This window comes from Eupeodes corollae, chromosome 1, assembly GCF_945859685.1.
Source record: "Eupeodes corollae chromosome 1, idEupCoro1.1, whole genome shotgun sequence".
Lineage (NCBI taxonomy): Eukaryota > Metazoa > Arthropoda > Insecta > Diptera > Syrphidae > Eupeodes > Eupeodes corollae.
In genome coordinates, this window is record NC_079147.1 from 163,413,520 (window position 1) to 163,434,826 (window position 21,307).

Genomic DNA, 21,307 nt, shown 5'->3' on the forward strand with positions numbered 1-21,307 from the left:
TGGAAAGCTCTGGGAAACGATGTGGAGAAACAATATCGCTGAATCCATTAAATTTGAATCATGCTAAAAGAGGTTTTCTACAAAATCATGCAAGGCTTTCAAAATTTGGAACGCGATGCTCTTATGAAGGAAGCTCGAAAATCACAAAGCAGGATTATTTACTCACAACTGAACCTGAATCTTATGGAATCAAACTACTTTAATGATTCACTGAATTACAGTCAAATATCCTTAATATTTAAAACAAGATTTGAAGTCCTTAGTTTAAACGGATCACCAAACAACGGCAGTTTTAATCAGTTTTGCACGCTATGTGATTTGAATGCAAAAGAAGATTGCTTCCACTTCATGATTATATGTCCCGTTTTTTCTGCCTACAGAAATGCAACCCTTGGAAAAAAATACCTGACGCTGCAAGAAACAGTAGAAGTGTTTAACAATTTTGAATTGAAAGCTCTCTATTCCTTTTTGAAAACCATTTATATATATTGGATGTTAATTATAACCGAATTTGTTTAAATTGATTTAATTTTTGTTTATCATTTATACCTAGAAAATTATTTATTTTGATTTGGTAACCGAGCTGACGGCAATGCCATACTTTTTAAATAATCATAAAAAAAATTGAGATAAATAATTTGAAGTCAATATCTTTCTTTGTTCTCCTAATACTTGAGTCGACAACCGTTTCCTATCGGTTTTTTGTTGTTCTTGCAGGTTTTTGTGTTTTGTTAAAAAGTTATCAGTTGAATTTTTCTTAAAAAAAAATAACTAAAAATTAACAAGAATATTTTGCTAAGAAAATTTAGTACAGAATGAAATTATTTTGAATACGGCTGAGTTCAAAAATGCAACTAGTTGCACAAGCCATGCCGACAAAATTCATGTAATGCACTTATCAACAGAAAAACTACCTCAAGAATGCGTCAGATATACAATATCAAAAACCAGTTCATAAATGTCATCAAATTAGGCGCCCATTAAAAAGTATGACATAAGTAATTGAGTCTTATCTTTGAGTTACGCCGGTTTTGGTTTTTTAGTGTCTTAACAAAATTCTTTCTAAATGTCAAATAAAAATGTTTTATTAGGACTTATTTTAAATGTTTTGAATAGAACAAATTCATTAATTTCTATGAAGTAATAAATATTTTATTTCAAATTATTAATAACAAATCATTTTATTTTTTGACAAAAATTTAATGAATATTCAATTATTTTACCTACTCATCTTGTTCTGACATTTTCCTGCAGAGCGGCAACAGAAATAAAATGACTGCAGGTTTGACGCTTTCAGCTGTCAGACTGTTTTTTCCAACAGAGTTACCGACTGCAGTAATTTACATTTATGGACGCAGATCTTGCATTACTGCTGCATTTTTACATTCATGAACTAACCCGTCAATAGCTTCATTTATTCACGACATATAAAGAATCGAATATCAATTTTTACCAACTTTACGTACTTTGTTTGTTTGTAGATTTTAATTTTTATGAACAAATTGACTGTAAGATTTTTATAAACATGTTACTGAATGTCGAGCCCAGCAAAATCCTCATTCAAACCCTCCAAGTGGGTGCCAGGCGGGCAATGATCACCACAGTAGTCCTGTGCGTTTTTGGCAGGATGGTGATTAGCTAAGGTTGAGTTGGATCGCTGAATTGTTGTAACTCCTCAATAGTGCAACGTTCGGAAACCCAATTTAATTATAGTTTAGAGGTTCCTAATTTCAGTGGTGGTGTGAGCGTACTTGTACGAAAACCGTGCCGAAGAATGAAAGGCTGGGGGATAAACCAGCCGTCATATTTCTGCCTTACCCCGGGAAGCGGCTCTGCCAGGGCTAACCGTCTTTCCGCATTACTCGTGGGAACAAAATGAAAAACTTAAAGAATAAACAAACAAACAAAACAATAATTAGACAAAAAAATCGCACCAAGGCTGCCAATGTGGTCACATCACCTGAAAAGGCTGTGGAGCCAAATCAGGTATGTGAACGTGTTGTCCACCATGTGGTTGCTACTAGTGGCGAGAGTCCTTCTCCCTCTACTAGCCGCAACCTTTACTTGAAGGAATTACCTGTCAGTGGAACAGCTGTGACGCTCGGCAGTCCCAAGGGCGGCAATTCCACACTCCACCTCTTCCCCGCTCCTGCTAGGACGTCGTAAGCGACCCCAAGAAGGGACACCCCATCCGGAGAGACAAAATCTGCGACATGTGGAATTGACTCGAAGGGTGAGGACACACCCGGATTGGTATCGGTAGCGATTAAATCTGGAGGTGGACCCACATCTGTGACACACGGACATAGCTCTGGGCCGGCCAAAAAGAAGTCCAAGAAGTCACAGGCCAATCGAGACCAACGCAATGCCGAAAGGATTCTAGCCGCTCTCGGTGTCATACCGGCAGCGGAAAGAACCCCAGAGCAAACGCGTAAACTCGAGTGGGCTAGTGGCTTTCTTAGCAAAAAAGCTAAACTGACCTGCGGCCACTCAACGTCAAAGCGAGATAGGTCTTTTGAGAGTGACAAGCCCGAACCAAAAAGGCAAAAGGTGCTTTCCAACAGCACAACAGCCGTCAACAAAGATCTTCCTTTCAGCGACGCGCTCAAAGGTAAGATCATTGCCGCGGTCATTGACAGGAGTCATGTGGATGGTAACATCTCTCATGATCATTGAGCAGAGGTCAAGGCTCACCTCGGTTTCAGATTTTTATCTGTTATCGAGGAAAATCCGGGGCCTCTCCCAGACACAGCCGATGCAGGATGGTACCAAAATCGTATCAAACTCATCGCCTGTGGTGATCAGAGATCTTTCGATCTATACAGGGCTGCTGTCAATGGCTTGCCAAAAGTCTGGCCGGGTGCCAAGCTCGAGGTTGTTGCAAGGGAGAATATTCCTTGCCGGCCAAGAGCACGTATAATGGTCCCGGCTCTTCACAACTGTCCAGACATGATCATGAAACTGATCAAAACAAGTAATCCGGACCTGCCAACTCACGACTGGAAAGTACCAAAGGTTGAGAAGGAGACAGTGGGTCACTATAGATCGGCTCTCGTGCTGATCAATAGGGAATCGCTGGCTCCACTGGCCGCGACCAAAGGCGTGATTAGTTATGGTTTCGATGAAATCATGATGCGTATATACAAAAAAGATGAAGATACGCTAAACACGCCCCCCACAGAAGCCTCTTCAGCGGAGGGAAGCGATTCATTGGCAACGAAAATGGAGGTCGATGCAACACCAAAAGTGGAACCATCGACATCCACAGCCCCAAATAAGCCATCCGACGTGGAGGCTAAAACTACAGTCGACAGTAACTCCGACATGGATACTGAAGACGCCATCTTAGGCATCACCCAGAGTGAGGAAGACCTGCTTAGGTCCTCCTCAGACAAGGAAAACGCCGACAAAACAGCGGTGGAGGTTGATCTGACTAATAGTAGCAATGCTGCGATTGGTACAGATTAATCTCCATCACGCCATCATGGCCACGAACAACCTGATACTCCGACTGCATATGAACAAGGAAGACATCGTCTTAATACAGGAGCCGTGGGTCTCAAACTCCATCATCAGAGGTCTCAGGACTCCTGGCTATAAAATATTTTATGCATCGGAGAAAGGTGAACCAAGGTCATGCATGTTAGTTAAAAATGACTTAAACATATTTTTACTCCCCAATTACAGCGACAAGGACACCACCACCGCTGTCCTATAACAACGGATAAAACCACCTACTGGCTCATATCCTCCTACCTTGGCCACGACAGCCCAATTCCAGGAAACACTTTGAGGAAGGCAATTGCGGACGCGCAATCGAAAAAAGTTGGTGTCCTAATTGGTTCAGACGCTAACGCCCATCACACGGTATGGGGAAGCTCTAATATAAATGAGAGAGGTGAGTACCTACTTATTTGATTATTTACTAAGCACTAACCTACTCATAAGTAATATTGGTAATGAACCCACTTTTGTAACCAAAAATAGGAAAGAGGTACTTGATATTACACTTAACTCTGACTCGATCCACAATATGATTTCAAACTGGCATGTTTCAAAAGAGAATTCCTTCTCTGACCACAAATACATTCAGTTTGAGCTCAAAGATGTAGCAAATACATCTACGGGATTTCGAAATCACCGGAATACTAAGGGAAGTACTAGCACAACTGCGTAATCACAACCTTCTTAAAAGCTCCTCCAGTAAAGATGAACTAGACCTTTCTGTAAATCATCTTACCGAAGCCTTAAATGAATTAATGAGATCTTCCCATTTTAAAGGGTAAAAAGAAACCTTATTGGTGGCTTAAAGAACTAGAACCTTTCGGAAAGAGCTGTCGCAAACTCTTCAACGGATCTAAGTACACTAGATCTCCTTCTGACTGGGACTTATACAAACAAGCTCTAAAGCAATATAAAAAAGAATTAAGAAAGAGTAAGAGGTCTTCTTGGAGAATTTTTTGTGGTAAAATAGAAAATACTTTAGAAGCCTCAAGACTCAGGAAAATTCTCTCAAAAAGTCCAACAATACCCAGTGCTTTAAAGACAGAAGCAGGCACGTGGACTACCACAGATGAAGAATCTCTTAATCTGTTATTAGACACCCACTTTCCAGGTAGTTCTAACATACTCAACGACTTAACATCAGAGTCTCAAGCTTCTACAAGCGATTTAGTTGATCAAATAACGCGGGAAAAACTGCAATGGGCCATAGACAGCTTTGATCCATATAAATCTCCAGGGCCAGATGGAATCATTCCGGCCGAACTACAAAAATGCTCAGACATGATTATTCCACCATTGGAAATCATTCTGACAAGCTGTGTAAGGTTGAGATATATTCCCAAAGCCTGGAGAATGGCAAAAGTAGTCTTCATTCCCAAAGCAGGGAAACCCTCACACGTTAACCCTAAAGATCTACGACCAATCAGCCTATCATCCTTTCTTCTTAAAATCTTGGAAAGATTGATTGAAATTTATATCAGACATAATTTAAAACCATGTCTCATTTCCACAGCTCAACATGCTTACTCTAAGGGAAAATCAGTAGAATCAGCACTTCACTCGCTGGTACGTATTATTGAACATTCCCTCGAATACAAAGAATATAACTTAGTAGCGTTCCTAGAAATTGAAGGAGCTTTCAACAACGTCAGTTACCAGGCGATCACAACAGCAATGGATAAGCTGAAATTAGAGAAGTCACTCATAGATCTTATAAGTCTCATGCTCAAAAGCAGTACAATAATTTTTAACATGAGAAGTTTTACTACCACCAGATCGGTGAATCGAGGCACTCCCCAAGGTGGAATCCTTTCGCCTCTTTTATGGAACATGGTAGTAAACGACTTACTTACAGCATTGGAAATAGAGGGTTTCAAGGTGATTGCCTACGCTGACGACGTTGCGATAGCCGTATCTGGGAAGCACCCCCAAGTTCTCTCGGAACTCCTACAAAATGCCCTAAACAGGCTAACTAAATGGGCTAAGCAATGTGGATTCGACGTCAACCCACACAAAACAGAATTAATACTCTTTTCGAGAAGATATAAAATTCCTCAGATTAGCCCACCCAAGATTAAAGGAATACCATTAAGCTTTTCCGACCAAGCTAAATATTTGGGCCTCATTTTAGACAAAAAACTAAATTGGAAGGCAAATATTGATGAAAGAGTCAAAAAGGCTTATGTAGCGCTTTTTACTTGTAAATAGGCCATAGGATCAAAATGGGGCTTCTCCCCAAAAATAACCCACTGGCTATACACTTCGGTAATCAGGCCGATACTCATTTATGGAGCCGTCGTATGGTGGACCGCACTGGACAAGATAGTAAATCTAAATAAACTCATTAAAGTCCGGCGGTCAGCAGGTATGTGCATCACAGGAGCACTTCGCACAACACCAACCACAGCACTGGAAGTGCTTTTAAACCTAACACCACTTGACATCCTCTCTAAAAAGGTGGCTGCCAACTCATGTGTAAGGCTTAGAGCCACCTCTCAATGGACCAGTAACAATACTGGACATACAACTATTCTAGACAATTTCAGATCTATCCCAGATCGCTTAGACTATACCACCTCAAAAATGGTATTTGGTAAAAGATTCCATGTGCCCAACCCTTCAAGATCCTCCTGGGAAGAAGAGAGATCCCTGGAAGACGATGCGGTACACTTCTATACTGACGGTTCAAAGACCGATCACGGAGTTGGAAGTGGTATCTTTTCAGAACAACTGAATCTCAGTCTATCCTATAGACTTCCCAATCAATGTAGTGTATTCCAGGCAGAAGTAATGGCGATTAAAGAAGCACTATCCTGGCTCAAAGAAAACGTTATATCTTGTAAGCATATACGAATCTTCTCAGACAGCCAAGCCGATCTTAAATCTCTCGCGTCTGTCTCCACAAACTCTCAAACAGTCCACGATTGTCGATCATCTCTGAATGAGATGACGGAACAGTTTAACATTCACCTCATTTGGGTGCCGGGCCACAGAGATATTCCGGGAAATTGTAAAGCCGATGAGCTCGCCAAAAACGGAACACTTCTGTCTCATGTTAGACAAAAACATAACATAGGAACACCACTTGCTACATGCAAATATCTTCTCAAGCAATATGCTCTAGAAACAACAAATGCTAGATGGTCACAAAGTACCACCTGCCTAGCAACCAAGCAAATATGGCCAAGTATTGACTTAAAACGGTCAAAAAGCTTGATATCACTGAGCAGACAAAGTATAAGCTCTACAATTGGAGTAATAACGGGACACTGCCTCATAGGAAGACATGCTCTGAGGCTAGGGGTCTACACAAATGACTTCTGTAGAAGCTGCATGGACGAGGAAACAGTCCAACACCTTCTATGTACATGTCCAGCACTCTCCATTAGAAGGAATTACTTTCTCGGTAATCCCTTCTTCGATAATACCAGTGAACTGGCAACGGTTGGCACAAAACGTCTCTCTAACTTTATTAAAAGTACAAAATGGTTTGTTTAAATTCATTACACTCCCTTGAGTAACCTCATTAGTGGTATCACAATTGACCCTTGAGGTCTACGTGTGTCAATGACATCTGGACAGCCACTCCAACCTAACCTAACCTACTGAATGTCGAAAACAGTATTTTCCATAAGTTAAATTCGTTTGAAGCGAACATTTTTAATTTTTGAAAAGATATTTGAGTCGAAATTCAATTCTTACCAAGTTTTAGTAATGTTTTTAAGGATTTTATTTTTGGGTAAAAAAAAATGTCACTTCGATTTATGGGAAGTTACAAAGTACGAAACAGACCATTTAAATCCCAAAGAGCGATGTTAATCTACATATATTATCAACTATGACCATAAAACTCCATTTTTTTGAAATTAGGTGAGGATTTTTCCAAAGTTGTCAAAAAAAAGCCCGAATTCTTTATCTTAAGTCCCATCAATAGGAGCGTCAAAACTTAACGCTAAACATTTGTATACATAATATCTTCCTCCAAAACTTACGTTGCCGGCACTTAGTCTAATAACTGCTTTTAATCTTGGAATTCTACAGAAATTGACGTAATATTAATATACTTATAATAAAATTGAAATTTTGTTTAGATTTTAGATAATGATATGCTATCGAGATTTCAAAGCTCTATTTATGTGTTTATTGTTATACATATGTACGTATGTATGTATAAAAACACGATTAGTAATGGTGATTGTTATTTTTAGATTATGATTATAAAATTTTTGAGAACCTTACACATTGCTCGTAATCAAATTTTGTATTGTCGATTGATTTGTTGCTTTATTTGTTATGATTTGTTTTTTTAAAAAATTAAATTTCCTAATTGCTTGTTATCATTTTTAAATAATATATGCCATCAATATTAATAATCAATAATCTCAATCAAAAATTACTAAATTACAGTTTCTAAAAGACATAAACATTGACTTTAGAAGCAAAACAAAAATATAAATGTACAAAATTGTTTCAATAAACCGCTATCGGAATGTGATTTAAACGATTAAAAGTAACCCCATTATAATAAAAGCACATCTGTTTAAGATAATTACTACTCATTTTTTAAATTGTTATATATTAGACTTTTATAGTTTTATTTTAATCTACAATGGTGTAACGCTATACTAATTGTTAAATAGATTTTGTGTAATAATACACGAATAACAATAACAATGTCCGTAGCATGAATACTACCGATAAAAGTTAAAGTAGATTCTTACTACGGATGGCCTTTTGACATTTATAAGAGTTTCGAATGGATCTTATGTGATTTCGTTGTCAAATGTTGGTACGATTGATATTGCATTCGTTTCTCGATGGCTGCGTTCGTTGAGTAGTTGTGCATATGGAATCATATGTTTTCCATTGGCGAAAAAAAATCAATCTGTTACTGTTGATATTTTTTAGTTTTGTTAATGAAAATGGACTAAATGCGCTTACTTTGCAAGAATAAAAAGATAATTAAGTTTTGCTACGTTTCCACTTAAGATTTATCTCAGTTTAGATTAAATAAATCTTTTTGGAGTTTCCAACGCACAAGAAGATTTAAAAATGATTAAGTTTGACAGCACTTTCTAAAATGCACATGGCGTTTCGGTGTTTCTTATGAAGTGGAAGTGAGATAGTTTGTTTCGTGAAAAACAATGAAGATTTAAATAGTTGAGCAACATATAAGAATACGTTACCTACTCCATGTTCATTTTTTTTTTATTTGATTAAAACAAAACTATTTTTTTTTGTACAGACCATAAGGCATTATATGTAAAACCAATACCTCCACACAGGTTTTTCTTTACAAATTTTGAATCGACTCCGATCCCCGACCCGAATCGAAGTGAATCAAGCTCATTTCAACTCGATTCAGGCATATAAAGGATTTAGGCGATCTTTAAGTTAGATTCAACACCACATGTTCATGTAGTAGTCTACGAACAAACCCCCTTCTTGAAGTTTTTATTTTATGTCAAAGCTGCGATTGTTAAATAAACTATTTTCTATAGAATGTCTATTTCCAAATGTTTTCTTACCAATTCTTTTTGAAAACTGTTCATTTTATTAGTTTTTCTTGCTGAAGTTAATTTTAACTTTTGATTTTCACAAAGCTTTTTTCTATTTGTGTCTATTTTATTATTATTCCGATAGATCTTTTTTCAGTTCTACCAATTTTTAAATACAAAAATATGGCTACTGCCGCTGCGTTTTCTTGGGAATTTTCTACAATACTATTTATAGAATGCCAAAAAAACTAGGGTAATATCAGATTATACAAAAATAATACTTTTTTTACCTAGCTCTAAATTTTGGTTTAACTTATATAACAAATATTTGCTATAGAATATGAGACTACATTTTTCGAATTCATAAGTTCTTTGATAAATATTGCAATGACTGGGAAAGACAGAGTTTCAGAGGCATTCCACATTCGCGTAGTACGGTTAAAGAACGAGTCTTTGTACTTGACAGTACGACCCAAGTTTCGCTCGAAGGTATACTGATGAGCATTTCTAGAAGCGCGAGTATTACGGTTGAACTGTTTCAGGGGGGAAAACACAGCCGGCTATTTTTCTAGAGCTTAAACCGTCAAATATGCTAAAAAGGGTTAGACAAGAAACTTTACGACGAAGTTCAAGCGAAGTAAATGAACTTATGATGATAACAGCCAGATTAGAAGGGAATTTTTGCGGAATTTTTGACGAAACTGCGCATGTGATCGTTCCACAAAAGGGGGTTGGTAACACCTAAACCAAGAATATCGAAATGTTCAGACTGATTCAAGTGCCATCCATGGATAATAGCAATAGGGGTATATCGTATATCTCGCTTTAACGATACAAGACAACATTGGATTTTCGAAGCATTAAGTTATACGCGGTTTTTATTCCCCGTTGCAATGCTGTTTAAGTCGGGATTTAATGAGCTATTCATATTTTATCGTTGCACTTCCACATCCGAAGAAGTAGGATGTAAGTCTGAAAAGGAATATGAAAGGCTAAGAATACTATCGGCAACGTAACAATGTATTGGATTAGAAGTTACAGGCAGGAGATCAATAATAAAAATGAGAAAAAGTGTTGGAGATAGAACAGAGCCCTGAGGCACACCAGTATTTATTTTGTGGTTTTCAGACTTAAGCCCATCCAATGCTATTTGTATTGAACGATACGGAAGGTAATTCCCAGTCCATTGAAAGGGGGATTCATGAAAACTGGAAGCCTGATGCCAACCCCAACCAAATGCTTTGGAAATATCAAGCGCAATAATCCGACATTCTCCAAAACTATGTAAGGATTTGCTCCACTGTTCGGTGAGATAAACCATGAGATCCGCCAAAGCTGTACTGTCGGTCATTAAGAAGCTTTCTGTCTTCGAGATATTTCTTGAGCTGATAATTAATCAGCGTTTTCGTGTCTTCGGAAAGATTGGAAGAAATTGCAATTGGTCTTTAATAAGAGGATTAGGAAGATTGGCCTTTTTTGGGGATGGGTTGGGTATATGCTGTTTTCCATCCGATCGGAATGAGATCGAGGAGAGATGAAAAAACTTACGTGGTTTTATCAACACTGAAAAAACACCTCTTAAGAACAATTGTTGGGATACTATTCGGACCAGCGGATTTATGAATGTTGAGATCTTTAAGAACTCTTGCCACAGTTAGAGTGCGAAAAAAGATTGGTACCATAGAATCACTAACTCGCTCAACGGAGTCGTAACACATACTGCAGCATTGAATTGGCGGCGAACTGCTTAACAAAGTGATTAGCTTTCTCTGAAGAGCTAACAAATGGAGTATCATTGACAACCAGTGTGGGAACTGAGGAATGACCAAACAATTTTACTGCCTTTAGGACATTGCAATATTTTTTGCCGTAATTTTTGGTGATGTAAAAATTTGGTCTTATTTCCGGTTTCTTTAGTTGGATTGGCTTTAAAACAACGGAAACTTACCTTCTTGACCCTAATAACCTCTCTACAGCTCGCATCGAACCATGCGTTTTCCTTAGGCCTGGTGCTTTTAAGCCTATTTGGGATACAATTTCTCATTCCCAGGAGAATCGAACTTGTGATCATATCAGCGCTGGCGTCAACGTCACTATCGCGGAAGCATAGTGACCAGTTAAAGATCCAGAAATAATTAATGAGGCCGTCCCAGTTGGCTTTCTCGTATTGCCAAACGGTTCTCTTAGGAGTTCTTCTTTAACTGAGGAGTTTTGACACGAGAAATTTGCTGATATGACACAATGGTCAGATGAGGTAAGGAACTAGTGAAGTGTTTTCCGCTCGACCTACCACGTCCGATATTCGAGTGGGCTTTTTGACCAGCTCAGCGAAGATTTCAGCAGACACACCTTGGGGTGTTTTCTGGCTCAAATATTGAAGACATGAAGAATTGCGTACATTGAAATCGCTCGTAACAACGATTTCAGTGCGAGTATAGGATGAAACAATGAATGATTTTGTACCACTTTTCTATTTGTAATATTTTGAATAATTCAAACATACAAATATTAAATTATAGTAATTAATATTAATTATATGCATCGTTGATTCTAATTTATTCATTCACAAGTTCATCAGTCATCGCTCGTCACTTTTAAGTCAGGTTTTTAATAGTTTTATTTACCACAAGCTAACCGCGAGACACGCAAAATTGTAAATAACATACAAAGGTTCATAGTATATCAAAATAAATGATTAAGCATCATAAATGTTGTCTTACTGAACATTAGATTGATTAGATGCTAGACAATATTTACCTACAACGGACGAAGCCTTCTCATCTCTATGAATGACTTGCAATTTTTATACACTTCTCCTCTACCTCTACTGTTTCACAAAAAAACATTCTGAGTAATTCAAAGTTGAAAAGCTTTTAGACTAAAAGCGATTAGACACATATTTTGTATAAGTCCGTAGTACCTACCTCTATATTGAGATACAACATGCATAATTGTGAATTCAATTATTGTGTCACGTATCATTTTGTTAATTTGTTCCAATGATTTATTATCTCTATAAAATAATTAATTTGTATTGGGAGATGCAATTTGTTTATTGACAAAGTACACAATTAGTCAGGGCGCCACTTTAAATAGGGCGGTCAAATCAGTGCAAGCAAATTTGTGTCAGACAGGTAATAAATTTGTGAATCCACAAATTTGTGCTTTATAAATATCACAAATATTTAAATGGTGGACATACACAACATATGGATTCAAGAGGACACGAGCGTCCACAAGTTTTTCTCAAAACCCACCTCTGTCTATCAACTCCCACTCTCACCTCCCCGTGGTGAACATTGGTACTAGGCCCTTAACTGGAGATTGGGGTTCCAAATCCAGTGGAAAGTTGTTGGGGGCAGCAAATGAGAGAGGGGGGAGAGGTGTTTCCACTAAGGCACCTCTCCTTATCCAGACAGCAGCGGAGGAATTCTCGAGATAGAATCAACGGTGGCGTCTACAGTGTTCCAGTTAGGTTGAACTACTTAGTGAACACTTTATAAGGCTTCTACGACTTATTCGAAGCCCAGGCCTATAAGGAGCGGTTTTATCGGGCTCCCCGTACTTGTAGATATACTAAAGAGCTGGCCCTCCGGGTTGGAGGTTGTGCCGTCGGGGTGATTCAATGCCAAGCTAGAAAGGGAAGATATTTTTAATGGAATAATCGGGAAAGGCACGACAACACTTCCGACAACGGATTCAGTCTCATAGATTTTGCTGCGGGCGAAACGTAATGGTAGCCAGTACGCGTTTTCCACACCTCACACATCCACAAAGGAACTTGGAGATCCCCAGATCAATCTACCGTCAATCAGATTGGCCATATTGCGATCAACACCAGACACGCTTCCAGCAACATAGATGTCCGAACTTTCCGAGGAGCTAACATCGACTAGAACCACTACCTCGTTGGGTAGCACTTCGGGTTTTCAGACCCATGAAAACACAGGGAGGTGCTGCGAGAAGGTACACAGTCGAACGGCTACAATCGCCAGAGATCGCCAAATCCTTTTCTGACCTAGTTACAAGTAACCTCTCTCGAAGTTCTCTGCCACCAACACAATGTATCGAAAACCAGTGGCAACATTGCCAAAATGCAATCAGAGAAGCCGCCTCTGATGTGCTGGGTTTCAAGCAGCCACCAACAAGGAACCTCTGGTTTGATGAGGGATGTCGGCAGGCAAATGCAGCCAAACAACAGGTACGTAAAGCGGCGCTACATAAAAGGATGAGAGCTGCTCATGAGCTCTATGAGCAGAAGAGGCGAGAGGAACGCCGACTTCTCAAAAGGAAAAAGAGAGGGCATGAGAAGCGTGCGATCGAAGATGTTGAGAGGTTTAAAAGCAGGAATGAAGTTCAAAAGTTTTACGAACAGGTGAAATGAAATTTACAGGTACATAAACCTGGAACCGAAGGCTACAAAGACGAAAGCATAAACATCATTGTGAAACCGCAGTCAATGCTGAGGATATGAAAACACCACTTCTTCAGACTGTATAACGGCGACGACAAACCGAATTCCGCTGTCAGGCAGCATTATGATCCATTCAACATAGACGACGAAAGCCAACAATCCCGCACTCCCGACTTAGACGAAGTAAGGATTGTCATATCTAAGCTGAAGTCTAATGAAACCGCTGAAGAAGATGGCTTTAATGCCGAGCTTTTAAAGCAGCTGGAGATAAGTTGTTTAAGAGCATGCACCAACTTATCTGTAATAAATGGTTGGAAGAAAGCATGCCCAATGAATGGGTCCTCAGTATTGTTTGCCTAATCCTGAAAAAAGGAAACCCCCTCAACTGCACCAACTATAGAGAAATCAGTCTACTTAACATCTCCTACCAATTCTTCTCTGCCGTAATATGTGAACATCTAAAGTACAATGTCAACAACGTGATAGGTCCTTATCAGTGTGGTTTTAGACCAGGATGTCCACAGTTGATCAAATACTCACATTACGGCAGATCCTGGAAAAAAACCCAAAAACACCAAATCGACACCCACCATCATCGTGCTTGAAAGAATAGTGCAGATCTCACACGTCAACACTAGAGGCGCTATCTTTCAAAAGTCTGTCCAATTACTAGCATATGCTGATGACATTGACATAATCGGAAGAACTCAGCGTAATGCCAATGGGGCTTTTATGAGTATTGCGAAGCGAAGAAGATGCAGGGTTTAGTGGTCAATGAGGGCAAGACCCGTGGCATGATGGTTAGTGCGTTGGACTGTCATGCAAGGGGTCTTGGGTTCAATCCCTGCCTGTACCACCTTAATTTTAAAAAAAATAATTTTCGCGGGTATTGCCTCTTGCGGGGAATTGACAAATCCTTCAAGAGTAATTCTTGTAATGAAAAAGTGCTTTCTCAAAACTAGCCGTTCGGATTCGGCATACAAATTGTAGGTCCCCTCCATTCCTCGCACACAGGAATGGTTGAGAGTTGTAAGTCACTAGGCCCTGGTTCACAACGGACTGTTGCGCCACCCCATTTGATTTTTTTTTTTGAGGGCAAGACCAAGTACACGTTGTCATCAAAAAAGAACATTAAACGACGAAGTTTTGGACAAAACGTCACCATGGACAGCTATAACTTTGAGGTAGTTGAGGACTTTGTCTACCTAGGCACCTCTATAAACACAGACAACGACACCAGCACTGAGATCAAACGAAGAATAACTCTCGCTAACCGCTGTTTCTTTGGGCTAAGAAAGCAATTGAGTGGAAAAACCGCAGGACAGCGCAGTAGAGGAAGATCGCTAATCTGGTGGCGCGCACAAGTGAATCAGCCCAAAGCATAAGTTTATCTAAGGCATTTTGTTAGAACTCTTTTAGGATGTTAAGATGTTTTCCTGAAACCGCTATAGCAATGTCATCTGCATAGACAAACACTCTGAAACCCTACATATTGGGGGAATAGAACACCAATTTACGGTGTCCCTCTACTAACAAATCTTTTATCAGAAAAGTTGCCCAGTTTCGAGTTAAGCAATGAAATGGATACGACAAAAAAATTCCCATAAGTTTCTCAAATACAATTTGTATTATTATTTCATCACTTTCTCCCACCCCTCTGCTCACTTATCTTGGACATAGAAAAGGCAACTGCATTGCAAATTGCTTTATTGCTTGAGGCGCTTCAAACTCCAGATTCAGCATCGGTTGCGTGACTTGTATAGTTTTTGTTAAGTCGAGCTACATACTTATTAAGCACACCGACCGCGACGCGACGTGGCGCGTCGGATACAGATGCTGAAAAAATTACACATAAAAGTTTCTATACAATTTTGTATCTTAGTCTATTGTTATTTGCAGTTGTTGTGCAGTAACAACAGACGTTTTTTGCGATAAGGGAAATCATTAAAAACAAATCAAGTCAATCCCAGCTTCAGCTTCAGAAGCTGTTTCTTTTTGTGCGATAGTAGACTTTTATAAATGTACAAAGAAACATCCTATGACATTTTATACAAAAGTTGTAAAAAGTAAAAAGTAGAGATAATGGCTAATAAAAATATTTGTTTGATGAATTTTGTTTTGTGGATCACTGGATCACAAAAACTTTTTACGTTTTTAACTCTTTAATTAATTTTGTTTATAAACATAAAATTGGCGAAAGACTTTGAACTTTTGCAAACAATAAAAGCGCTTAGCATGTTAAAGTGAAAACACAGCTGTTTAAGCATTAGCAGAATATGGAAGCATATTGATCTTAGTTTTTAACCTCAAAATGGGAGGGAAAAACAGAGTTGGGTAAAACGTTTCACATTTTTGATGTGCTGCTGAAAAAAAAATATCTATACTCAATAGCACGTCCAAATCTTTTGCAAATCAGAGGTAGTGAAACAATTTTAAAACCGTCTGATATTTCCTATTATGTGACAGGCATGCATAACGTGGATTAATTGATTGTTGTGTATAAAGATATTAAATAATTCCTCGACTTTAGATGACCTCAGAAAACTCATGTATTTGTTCTGTTCCAAAGGCTTTACTTGGGTATACTAGGCTCATGAACATTTATTTGTTTACTTCAAAAAATTTAATTAAAAAAAAGTGAATTAATCTTACCTGATTTATGAGTTTTGAGAGCAGCATAAAGGTCACCAGAGTCCAAAACTTTTTTTCTACCTTTACGAAATGTGGGTATTGTATAACTGAAAAGATAAGAAGAATACGTTTAAATTTTACTGAATAATTTGTAAGTGGACCACTAAAAAGAAAATTTCAAAGATATTGACCCAGCTATCAACTAGTGTTTTGGATCTGCACAAGGTGCCCTTAAAACGACAGTTGTGGCAGCCCTAGAAGTCAGGCAGCTTTGGCTTAATAGAGGACTAGAGGGGACTGCATTCCCGAGCCCTGTGGAAATGAGGGTAAAATCTAATAAACCAAAATTAGTTGACCCCACAAAAGCTATACACCCCAAAAACATTAAACCTATATAACCTCACAATTAATCCCATAAACTTTAAACCCAAATAGCTCAACTCGCTACTATCTTCAAAAAGTCAAACCCACATAGCCTAAGTCGCTATTAACCCAAAACTTTAAACTCAAAAAATATTAAATCCATGTAGCCTAGGCGAAGTATTTTTTTTTTTTTGCGAAGTGTGGAAATATGCTGGACTAATTAGTAATTATCTCGGGTACCTTATTTATTCTTCATTAAAAGAAATGCGCGAATTGAGCGTTAAAGTAAATTTCGATACTAGTGTGGTAAAATTTAGAATTGTTAATTTCCACGAATCCGTTTTGAGTTTAGAAAGCGAAAAATAAATTTTGCCGCAGAAGTATTAAATCGTATTTTTCGACACAACAACGGGCGTAAAGTTGAATTTTCCGAAACGTTCCCGTGTGCAAAATTCAACTGTACGCGAATTACGCGTATCTAAAAATTAAAGTTCGACTTAAAGGTGTTCGAATAGAAATATTGTACTGCTACGAATATGATAATATTAATTCCGGGAATTTTTTTTTATCTTTTACAAGGTTAGGTTGGTTAGGTTGGAGTGGCTGTCCAGATGTCATTGACGCACGTAGACCTCAAGGGTCCATTGTGATACCACTAATGAGATTACTAATGGGAGAGTAATGAATTTAAACAAACCATTTTGTACTTTTAATAAAGTTAGAGAGACGTTTTGTGTCAATCGTTGCCAGTTCACTGGTGTTATCGAAGAAGGGAATACCGAGAAAGTAGTTCCTTCTAATGGAGAGTGCTGGACATGTACATAGAAGGTGTTGGACCGTTTCCTCTTCCTCCTCGTCGTCAGCTTCTACAGAAGTCATTTGTGTAGACCCCTAGTCTCAGAGCATGGCTTCCTATGAAGCAGTGTCCCGTTATTACACCAACTGTAGAGCTTATACTTTGTCTGCTCAGTGATATCAAGCTTTTTGACCGTTTTAAGTCAATACTTGGCCATATTTACTTGCTTGCTAGGCAGGTGGTACTTTGTGACCATCTAGCATTTGTTGTTTCTAGAGCATATTGCTTGAAAAGATATATGCATGTAGCAAGTGGTGTTCCTATGTTATGTTTTTGTCTAACATGAGGCAGAAGTGTTCCGTTTTTGGCGAGCTCATCGGCTTTGCAATTTCCCGGAATGTCTCTGTGGCCGGGCACACAAATGAGGCGAATGTTAAACTGTTCCGTCATCTCATTCAGAGATGATCGAAAAAAGGTGGCTCTAAGCTTTACACATGAGTTGACAGCCACCTTTTTAGAGAAGATGTCAAGTGGTGTTAGGTTTAAAAGCACTTCCAGTGCTGCGGTTGGTGTTGAGCTAAGTGCTCCTGTGATGTACATACCTGCTGACCGCTGGACTTTAATGAGTTTATTTAGATTTACTATCTTGTCCAGTGCGGTCCACTATACGACGGCTCCATAAATGAGTATCGGCCTGATTACCGAAGTGTATAGCCAGTGGGTTATTTTTGGGGAGAAGCCCCATTTTGATCCTATGGCCTATTTACAAGTAAAAAGCGCTACAGTAGCCTTTTTGACTCTTTCATCAATATTTGCCTTCCAATTTAGTTTTTTGTCTAAAATGAGGCCCAAATATTTAGCTTGGTCGGAAAAGCTTAATGGTATTCCTTTAATCTTGGGTGGGCTAATCTGAGGAATTTTATATCTTCTCGAAAAGAGTATTAATTCTGTTTTGTGTGGGTTGACGTCCAATCCACATTGCTTAGCCCATTTAGTTAGCCTGTTTAGGGCATTTTGTAGGAGTTCCGAGAGAACTTGGGGGTGCTTCCCAGATACGGCTATCGCAACGTCGTCAGCGTAGGCAATCACCTTGAAACCCTTTATTTCCAATGCTGTAAGTAAGTCGTTTACTACCATGTTCCATAAAAGAGGCGAAAGGACTCCACCTTGGGGAGTGCCTCGACTCACCGATCTGGTGGTAGTAAAACTTCTCATGTTAGAAATTATTGTCCTGCTTTTGAGCATGAGACTTATAAGATCTATGAGTGACTTATCTAATTTCAGCTTATCATTGCTGTTGTGATCGCCTGGTAACTGACGTTGTTGAAAGCTCCTTCAATATCTGGGAACGCTACCAGGTTATATTCTTTGTATTCGAGGGAATGTTCAATAGTACGTAACAGTGAGTGAAGTGCTGATTCTACCGTGTTTCCCTTAGAGTAAGAATGTTGAGCTGTGGAAATGAGACATGGTTTTAAATTATGTCTGATATACATTTCAATCAATCTTTCCAAGGTTTTAAGAAGGAAGGATGACAGGCTGATTGGTCGTAGATCTTTAGGGTTAACGTGTGAGGGTTTCCCTGCTTTGGGAATGAAGACTACTTTTGCCATTCTCCAGGCTTTGGGAATATATCTCAACCTTATACAGCTTGTCAGAATGATTTCCAATGGTGGAATGATCATGTCTGAGCATTTTTGTAGTTCGGCCGGAATGATTCCGTCTGGTCCTGGAGATTTATATAGATCACAGCTGCCTATGGCCCATTGCAGTTTTTCCCGCGTTATTAGATCAACTAAATCGCTTGTATAAGCTAAAGACTCTGATGTTAAGTCATTGATTATGTTAGAGCTACCTGGAATGTGAGTGTCTTATAACAGATTAAGAGATTCTTCATCTGTGATAGTCCACGTGCCTGCTTCTGTCTTTAAAGCAATGGATATTGTTGGACTTTTTGAGAGAATTTTCCTGAGTCTTGATTTCCAAAAATTACACAAATTATTCTGTTTAGGTGGATTGATTAAACTTAATTTTTGTATGAATCATAACAATTTATCCAATATTTCCAAGATTTGTACATGAACAGCAGTTTATTTGAATGTTAAATTGTTTTGGGATAATTCACCCGATGAATAGCAGAATGCAAACGCAGTGTGAAAGGGAATAGAATAGGTGAATCGAATATACGATTCGTAACGTAACGTAACTCACGTAAATAGCAGAATAGGGCTGTTTATCACCTTTTGTTAAATTTTGTTTTAAGTTTCCACTTTTTGTAAAAAAAAACTTTCAATTCGATTTTTCTTAAAATTTTACCAAATGTTGAAACCAATATTTCTTATAGGATAAAATAAGTTTGAAGCCATAATCAAACATTTGACTGAATGTTCAAAACAATATTTTTCATAAGATAAAATTTCATTCAAAATCTCGAAGTTTGAAAAAATATCCGAGCAATTTTCTTGTAGGCTCATTCTGCATTTTTCTGACTTATTATCTGTATACAAAATTCACGTCGCGAAAGTACGTTCACACGCACGCACAAACATCTTTTTAAAAATCTTTTATTTGGACTCTAGGGACCTTGACACGTAAAGAAATGTCAAAATTTTGAATTTGAGAAAATTGGACCCATTGTAAAAATTTTTAATAAATGAATATAATTACTGAAAAAGACTTTAAGTACTTTTCTTGGTCCTACTAATGTTATTTCAATTCAAACTTAATGAATGCGTAAATTAAATTTTCCAAAATTCCGATATAAATAAAGTTAATTGATATATTCTAAATTTAAAATCAAATTTGCAGAAAACAAATCAATCTGCCAAATTTATGACAGTAGCACACAAAACTTAAAAAAGAGGCTGAGATGCGACCCATACTGATAACTTCCAATCCCGTCTGTCAATTTGTCTTGCTTAAAAGGTTGTCTATATGTACTCGCATCAATTTTTACCAAATTTTCGTACTATTTTTTGTAGATTTTATTTTTTATGAAAAAACGGACTGTTAGATTTTTATATAAAAAATTACTTAATATCGAAAACAATATTTTCTGTGAAATAAAATAAGTTTGAAGCCAATATTTTTAATTTTTGAAAAGCTATTTGAGCCGAAAGTAAATTTTTACCAAGTTTTAGTATTGTTATTTTTTAGAGTTTTATTTTTTGTAAAAAAACTATCTATTCGAATTTTTTAAAAATTTTACCAAATGTTGAAAACAATATTTCTTATAAGATAAAATTAGTTTGAAGCCAATATTTAAAATTTTTGAAGAGATATTTAAGTCGAAAATCAATTTTTACCAACTTTTATACATTTTTTTTAGGTTTTTATTTTTTGTAAAAAAACTGTCAATTCGATTTTTCTCAAAATTTGTTCTAATGTTGAAAACAATATTTCTTATAAGAAAAAATTAGTTAGAACATATTATCTCAAAGTTTTTAAAAGATATTTTAGTCGAAAATCATTTTTTACGAACTTTTGTTATTTTTTTTTCGGTTTTTAATTTTTTGTACAAAAACTGTCAAATCGATTTTTTTCAAACTTTAACTGAATGTTAACAACAAGATGTTTTGAAAAATAAAAGTAAATTAAAGCCAATATCTCAAAGTTTTGAAAAGATATTTGAGTCGAAAATCAGTTTTTACCAACTTCTACACATTTTTTTATGTTTTTATTTTTTGTAAAAAAAACTGTCAATTAGATTTTTCTTAAAATTTTATCAGATGTCAAAAACATTATTCTTCATTGCACAAAATTGTTTTAGAGATGAAATCATATTTCAGTCGTAAAATTTTGGAGGTGACAAATTTTTTTTTCAGTTTCATTGATTTATAAAAAAAACCGTTATATTGATTTTTTTCAAAAAATATACCTGCTTGGTATCACGTTACAATATATTATATAAAATTTAATTCAAGTTTTTAGCGTTTTTGGTTCGTAAGATATTTAAGGTTAACCTACATTTTCACCTTTTTTTCAAACTGCTATGGTAAAAAAACCACCCACGCAATGTGGAAGGAATTGACAAATCCTTCAAGAGTAATTCTTGTCATGGAAAAGTGATTTCTCAAATTAGCCGTTCGGATTCGGCCTAAA

General features: G+C 37.4%; 1 protein-coding gene across 3 annotated transcripts in view; it reads right to left on the bottom strand.

The window, feature by feature from the left end:
- Positions 1 to 21,307, bottom strand: part of LOC129943376 (probable multidrug resistance-associated protein lethal(2)03659) — a 134,569-nt gene that overhangs the window by 69,450 nt on the left and 43,812 nt on the right. For all 3 annotated transcript variants that reach the window (XM_056052768.1, XM_056052769.1, XM_056052770.1), the window contains one exon: positions 16,069 to 16,154. In XM_056052768.1, the coding sequence (XP_055908743.1) occupies positions 16,069 to 16,154 (86 nt within the window). The remainder of the gene's footprint in view (positions 1 to 16,068; positions 16,155 to 21,307) is intronic.